At 49.0% G+C, this 7,410-nt stretch overlaps 1 protein-coding gene across 4 annotated transcripts in view; it reads left to right on the top strand.

Moving 5' to 3' along the window:
* Positions 1-4,302: 4,302 nt before the first annotated feature.
* Positions 4,303-7,410, top strand: part of RUBCN (rubicon autophagy regulator) — a 60,903-nt gene continuing 57,795 nt past the window's right edge. For all 4 annotated transcript variants that reach the window (XM_048864640.2, XM_048864637.2, XM_048864639.2 and 1 more), the window contains exon 1: positions 4,303-4,426. In XM_048864640.2, the coding sequence (XP_048720597.2) occupies positions 4,389-4,426 (38 nt within the window). In that variant the 5' untranslated portion in view covers positions 4,303-4,388. The remainder of the gene's footprint in view (positions 4,427-7,410) is intronic.

The raw sequence follows: 7,410 nt of genomic DNA, 5'->3' as shown, positions 1-7,410 counted from the left end.
AAAGGTGGCAAAAGCTGTTTGCCCAGATAACAGATGGAAATCACAAAACTCAGACAGACTGCACAACAGCTATTGATGGCTCTTATTATCCAGACCAGGAGGCCAGCTGTCTAAAGCTGGACATATACAAAAGAAAATTGAACAAAGGTTTGATCTGAAGGAAAATGAACTTCATCCTCTCAGTGCCCTGAAATGGACAAAGTCTTTCAGGGGTCATTGAGGGGGTGAAGCAAACATTAGGTCTTGTATTTATATCTAGATTTCATGAGTGTGCAAATGGCTACCTAAGTGACAGCTAAGAGGAACTGCATAGTGCTGCTGCTATAATTATGGAGAACTAATCTTTAACCTTATAACAGGTTTAGCTCTATCCCAGACTGTATTTCTATGGTCTCTTCCACCCCCAAACCATCCTTAGCATAGACTCTGGCAATGCTATTGAGAACAGTAATGTTTGTTCTTTTACATTTACTGGAATTAGGTTGATGTGTATGGATATTAGCCCATTCCAATCAATTTGTAGTTGTTTGTTGCTTTTTTAAATCTGCAGAATTAAGATCTTTTTAGTTTATTATGGGGATGAAGATACTGTGAAAAAAAAATTAAAAACTGGGCCCAATCCTGAAGTCCTTACTCAGTCAAAACTCCTCATATGAAATCTTCATCCCATTGAGTCAATGGCAAAACTCACATTAACTTCAGTGTGGATACATTTCACCCTGCTGACTTCAAAAAGCCTCTGAATGAGAATGTAGGACCCAGTTCAGCTCCCACTTCATTGAGACCTGTATTGGGTTTTTAAGATCTGATCCAGAGCACACTGAAGTCAATGAGAGGCTTTCATTGATTTCAAAGGTACTGAAACAGCCCTTTCCTAAAGATCTCTGTATCTAATCTAACCCATAGTGTTATGTTGAAAGGTGTCTTGCTTATAAATTGATGTATAAACACCAAGGTGAAACTCTCAATAAGAAGAGTTAAAATTGCCATGCAATAAACTCACCCAAAGAATTATGAAAGCATATTCATAATTCGTACTATTTAAGTTCAGAAGCATTAGATCATCTAGTCTGGCATCTTGTGTAACACAAGCCAGAGAATTTCACCCCTGTATTGAGCCCAATAACTTGTACTTGATTCCAGTGTGAAGCGTATATTCCAGAAAGGCATTCAGTCTTGATTTAAAGACATCAAGGGATGGCGAATACACCAAAGCTTGTTCCAAAGGACAAATGATAACATTTATTCTAGTTTTTATAATCTGGAGTAGTCTTTCCTGGATCTCCCTGTCTAGCAAACTCCCCATCTCATGATAAAACATCTGTCTTTTCCTTTACCTCTGCATTTTGTAGTTTATCTTTTCCATTGTTTTTATTATTTAATATAGACAAAACAACATTTTATTATTTACAAGGTGTCTATTTATAGTTTGCATGGAAAGATACCCCCAAAAGAGCCTGATCCTACAGATTTTATTGACATGAGCAGTCTCATTGACTTCAGTGGGACTAGGTTGCAGGCTTGAGCCCCAGAATTATGTTACACTGTTTTGCATTTTTCTCAGTTTAAACAATGAAACCAGACTTATCAGTTTCATTTGCATTTATAGTCAGTTTCACTGGGCATGATCATATAACCCTTGCTCACAGGAACAGTTTCAATTACTTTCAATTTTCCATAATATTTTTACGGTGACAATCAGTAAATATACTGATGCTCTGGTACTGCCTGTGATATGCACCCTGCAAATTTTACAGAAGGGATGAGAATAGAATAGGCCTGTGTAACATTTTTCTTGTCTCACAAAATGTGCTGGAAGCTATATTTTGCTGGTAGCAGTAATCCCTATGGCATTGTGAGAGTTCTAGTCTCTTTCTTGAGTGCCTTCTAGGGAGTTTCAGAGTAACAGCCGTGTTAGTCTGTATTCGCAAAAAGAAAAGATGGAGTGAGCTGTAGCTCACGAAAGCTCATGCTCAAATAAATTGGTTAGTCTCTAAGGTGCCACAAGTACTCCTTTTCTTCTAGGGAGTGTTATTATTTGTATTACAATAGCATCTAGAGTCCTGTAGCCTCTCAAATCACTTGGAAGTATTAAATTTTATGACAAGTGTCATAAATATAAAGGGAAGGCTAACCACCTTTAAATCCCTCCTGGCCAGAGGAAAAAAACCTTTCACCTGTAAAGGGTTAAGAAACTAAAGATAACCTAGCTGGCACCTGACCAAAATGACCAATGAGGAGACAAGATACTTTCAAAGCTGGCGGGGGGGACAAAAGTTTCTCTCTGGCTGTGTGTTGCTTTTGCTGGGACCAGAGCAGGAATGCAGGTCAGAACTCCTGTAAAGGGCTAATAAGCAATCTAGTTAGATATGCATTAAATTCTGTTTTGTTTAAATGGCTGATAAAATAAGTTGTGCTGAATGGAATGTATATTCCTGTTTTTGTATCTTAAGGTTTTGCTTAGAGGGATTCTCTATGTTTTGAGTCTGATCACCCTGTAAGGTATTTACTATCCTGATTTTACAGAGGTGATTCTTTTACTTTTTCTTCAATTAAAATTCTTTTAAGAACCTGATTGCTTTTTCATTGCTCTTAAGATCCAAGGGTTTGGGTCTGTGTTCACCTATGCAAATTGGTGAGGATTTTTATCAAGCCTTCCCCAAGAAAGGGGGTGTAGGGTTTGGGAGGATTTTGGGGGGGGAAAGACGTTTCCAAGTGGGCTCTTTCCCTGTTATATATTTGTTAGATGTTTGGTGGTGGCAGCAATAAAGTCCAAAGGCAAAAGGTAAAATAGTTTGTACCTTGGGGAACTTTTAACCTAAACTGGTAAAAATAAGCTTAGGCGGTTTTTCATGCAGGTCCCCACATCTGTACCCTAGAGTTCAGAGTGGGAAAGGAACCTTGACAACAAGTAACACAATAACTCTTAGAATATAAACTCTTCAGGTCTACGACTGAGTCTTCCTATGTGCATTGACAGTGGCTAGTGTGACCTGGATGCTAGCAGAATACAAATAAATAAAACATAATAATCGCACATGAACAAGAGTTACTGAAAAAATAAAAATACAGAAATCTTGGGTCTCTGAAAGGGAGGGAGCTATAGCACATCAAGCAACTTCACAGCCATATTTGGAGTTTATCCCCTATGATCATTCGATTATTCCCAATCTGGTGGTAGTGATATATTTTTCCTTTCTCCCAGAGTTATGCACAGCTCCCCTCATCACTTTTTAGAATTTTTTTTATATTTTTGATAATTTTGTGAAATTATTCATCCCATGCTCTCTCGTACTTTGGGCAGTGGAGCAGAAAATGTCTTTACATTCTCTCTCTGCTGTTACAGTTGTTGTACAGTCATTCCACTCTGGGTTGCATTGTGCTTTGTCTGTTTCCACCACTAGTTTCTGATCACTCATTCTATATTGAGTAGGCAGATATCTGAGTCTTGCACATTTCACTATGATACAAGGAGTACCAGCTCTAGGCACCAGCAAAGCAAGCATGTGCTTTTTTGCTCCGGCAGTTGCACTCTTGGAGCTTGGGGCTGCAAAAAACCTAGAGCCAGCCTTGGATACAACAACCTGTTAGTGTGAAAATCGTATTCAGGGGTCTGTAGCAACCTAGTTTGTAGTTTTTGATCTCTTACATCCAGTGAATTGTCTATAGTTCAGGTTTTGGGCTAGGCTAGGGTCTTGAGAATCAGTGTCAGCTAAAGTTGCTTGCTTCACTAGTCTGATGATTAGTGTTGCTGAAGCATGGGAAGCCATGGGGGGGGGTGGATTATGTTTTAGCTGCAAGCATTTAGTCATGTAGCAATTCAAACGGGAGAGAAATGTCCTGTTTTGGTTGAAGTAGCACCGGCCGTGGACTGACCGTTCTGAATACAGCAGCGATAGAGTTTTTGTATTTGAAATAAAAATCCTGTTCCATAATCCTCCTGGCAAAACGGAAAATCTCTGTGCAAGTATCTCCGCTGGGCAATTACATAACTATGGGCAAACAGTCTGAAGGCACGAGAGACCCCGCTGCAAAGACCCTCCCGCGCCCAGCTAATCCCCCCTCCTGCACAGCTCAGTGTTGCAGACCCTGGGTCCCTGCCCCGCGTGCTCAGACGAGACTCAAACCGCAGTGCATGCTGGGAGCTGTAGTTTCGTCGGCGTGGGGCATGCTGGGAACTACAGTTCCGAGGCGCTGCGTGCGAGGGGAGGGAGGGGCGGCCGTGTGGCGGGCATGCTGGGAGCTGTAGTCGCCCTGTCGCGGGGCGTGCTGGGAGCCGCCGTTCCAGCCGGCGGGCGGGGGCGGCTGCGGCTGGGCCGGCCGCGGGGGTGGAGATGGAGGCTGCTGGCGGGGGCCGCCCGCGCTGAGGCAGGCGGGCCCCGGCCGGCATGGAGATCGGGCGCGGCGGGGAGCAGGAGGCCAGCAGGTGGGGGCGCGCTGCGGGCGGTGACCGGCAGCAGCAGGGACGGGGGTAGCGTAGCTGGTTCTCAGCTGGGGCGCGGCGGGATGAAGGGGGGGCGGTGGGGTAGCGGGGGCACGGCGGGGGTGGGGGGCGGCGATGGGGTAACAGGGGCACTGGGGGCGGGGGGCGGCGATGGGGCAGCGGGATGAGGGGGGCAATGGAGTAGCGGGGGTACGGCGGGGTGGGGGGGCGGCGATGGGGTAACTGGCATCGTGGGTGGTGGGCGGTGATAGGGTAGCGGGGGGCGGTGGGGTGGGGGACGGCGATGGGATAGCTGGGGGCGGCGATGGGGCAGCGGGATGAGGGGGGCAATGGAGTAGCGGGGGCATGGCGGGGTGGGGGGGCGGCGATGGGGTAACTGGGGGCGGAGGGGGGCAGTGCGGTAGCTGGGGCACGGCAGGGGTGGTGGGGTGGCGATGGGGTAACAGGGGCACCGGGGGTGGTGATGGGGTAGCGCGGGTGGTGGGGTGGGGTGGGGGACAGCGATGGAATAGTGGGGGGTAGTGGGGTAGCTGGGGGACGGCAGGGGTGGGGGGGCGGCGATGGGGTCATTGGGGGCGGAGGGGGGCAGTGCGGTAGCTGGGGCACGGCAGGGGTGGCGGGGTGGCGATGGGGTAACAGGGGCACCGGGGGTGGTGATGGGGTAGCGCGGATGGTGGGGTGGGGTGGGGGACAGCGATGGAATAGTGGGGGGTAGTGGGGTAGCTGGGGGACGGCGGGGGGCAGCGGGATGAGGGGGGCAATGGAGTAGCGGGGGTACGGCGGGGTGGGGGGGCGGCGATGGGGTAACTGGCATCGTGGGTGGTGGGCGGTGATAGGGTAGTGGGGTGGGGGACGGCGATGGGATAGCTGGGGGCGGCGATGGGGCAGCGGGATGAGGGGGGCAATGGAGTAGCGGGGGCATGGCGGGGTGGGGGGGCGGCGATGGGGTCATTGGGGGCGGAGGGGGGCAGTGCGGTAGCTGGGGCACGGCAGGGGTGGCGATGGGGTAACAGGGGCACCGGGGGTGGTGATGGGGTAGCGCGGATGGTGGGGTGGGGTGGGGGACAGCGATGGAATAGTGGGGGGTAGTGGGGTAGCTGGGGGACGGCGGGGGGCAGCGGGATGACGGGGGCAATGGAGTAGCGGGGGTACGGCGGGGTGGGGGGGCGGCGATGGGGTAGCTGGGGGCGGCAGCGATGGGGTAACTGGCATCGTGGGTGGTGGGCGGTGATAGGGTAGTGGGGGGCGGTGGGGTGGGGGACGGCGATGGGATAGCTGGGGGCGGCAGGGGGCAGCGGGATGAGGGGGGCAGTGGAGTAGCGGGGGCACGGCGGGGTGGGGGGTGGCGATGGGGTAGCGGGGGCACGGCGGGGTGGGGGGCGGCGATGGGGTAGCGGGGGCACGGCGGGGTGGGGGGCAGCGATGGGGTATCCGGTTCACAGCTGGGGGCACAGGTTGGGTTAGTGGTATTGGCACATAGCAAGGGTCAGTCGTGGGGGAGAGCCAGTTGTGTGTGTTTGTAACTGGGGCATGGCATGTGGCAACATAAGACTGGTGTGTGTAAGGGCAGGCATAATGTCCCTCGAGTCTGGCTCAGCTCGGAGCCTGCCCTGACCCCCGCCTGGTTTGTGTCACACACGCTCTTTGCCCCACCCTGTGTAAATGCTCTGGCTGAGTCAGGAGCAGTCAGGGCTAAAGAAGTCTGGCCAGAGCTGTCTGCACGGGTGAGATGAATACCTGATGCTCCCTAGGTTCCAAAGACAGCATCTGGCAAGTCTCATTATTTTATTACGAGCTGTCCTTGGATGATCAACCATCCTATTCTAATGATGACCCTTATTTCCAGTGTCTAGTCAGGGTCTTGGTTTGGGATTACGTCTCGTTCGGTCCCTGGAAACTGGTTGTGTTGCTTGGAAATGTTGCCTATTTTAGATGTTTAAAATAAATCCTTAACCTTAACCTAAATACTTGTCAGAGCAAGGCCTCCCGTGTTCCGCTGCAAGGTGGGCCTTGGTTCTGCAGCACTGTGGTGCCATACGCTGGTAGTTAAGTTAAAATAATGCAGGCTTTTAATGTAAGGACAATGATTAGTCTAATCAGTCAAGTACACAAAGCCTTCTACGTTATTTACTTTGAAAATAAATTCCATTTGGTTAATCCAATCCCCATGGTACTGTTGAGTTTTGGATTGGCAATGCAGAACTGGGTTATAGAAACTGACAGATGCTTTAGTGGATATGTAGGGGACAGTTGAGGCTGTTGGCATCTGGGGCAAGTGTTTGGAGGTAGTTTCTGATAAGCCCATTAGTTGGATGTGTCTGCTAATATTATCAGCAGTGAAAAAGTTAACTGCCATTTAAACGGTAATCTAGGTTTTGAAAGGTTTCAGAGTAACAGCCGTGTTAGTCTGTATTCGCAAAAAGAAAAGGAGTACTTGTGGCACCTTAGAGACTAACCAATTTATTTGAGCATGAGCTTTCGTGAGCTACAGCTGAAGTGAGCTGTAGCTCACGAAAGCTCATGCTCAAATAAATTGGTTAGTCTCTAAGGTGCCACAAGTACTCCTTTTCTTTTTAGGTTTTGAAAGTTAACCCATTGAGATGAATGGGGCTATTCCCACATCTCTGAGCTATTATTTCACACTTCCAGGAGATTCTGGAAGACACCCTGCATTGATGACATTTTTCTGAGTTTTGTCCCTGACCAGGAGGGACAGAAACAACATTTCTTGCTTCTAATGAAAGCTCAGAGCCTGAAGTGTTGAATTCCCATGCTATGGAATAAACGGGGATGTAGCAATCCCCAAATGGTATGTTAGAAATATATAGATAAAGATGGATCACAGTGCAGCCTTGTGATTCTCCTTGGGACTGTTATGAGTCCTCGAAAGCAGGTACATGTGACTGTGAATGAACTACAAATAATGCCATGGTGGGCATCCCAGAGTTCACTTCAGTCCCCATCGA

Source organism: Caretta caretta, chromosome 9 (assembly GCF_965140235.1).
Source record: "Caretta caretta isolate rCarCar2 chromosome 9, rCarCar1.hap1, whole genome shotgun sequence".
Lineage (NCBI taxonomy): Eukaryota > Metazoa > Chordata > Testudines > Cheloniidae > Caretta > Caretta caretta.
This window is presented reverse-complemented; position numbering and strand designations above follow the sequence as displayed.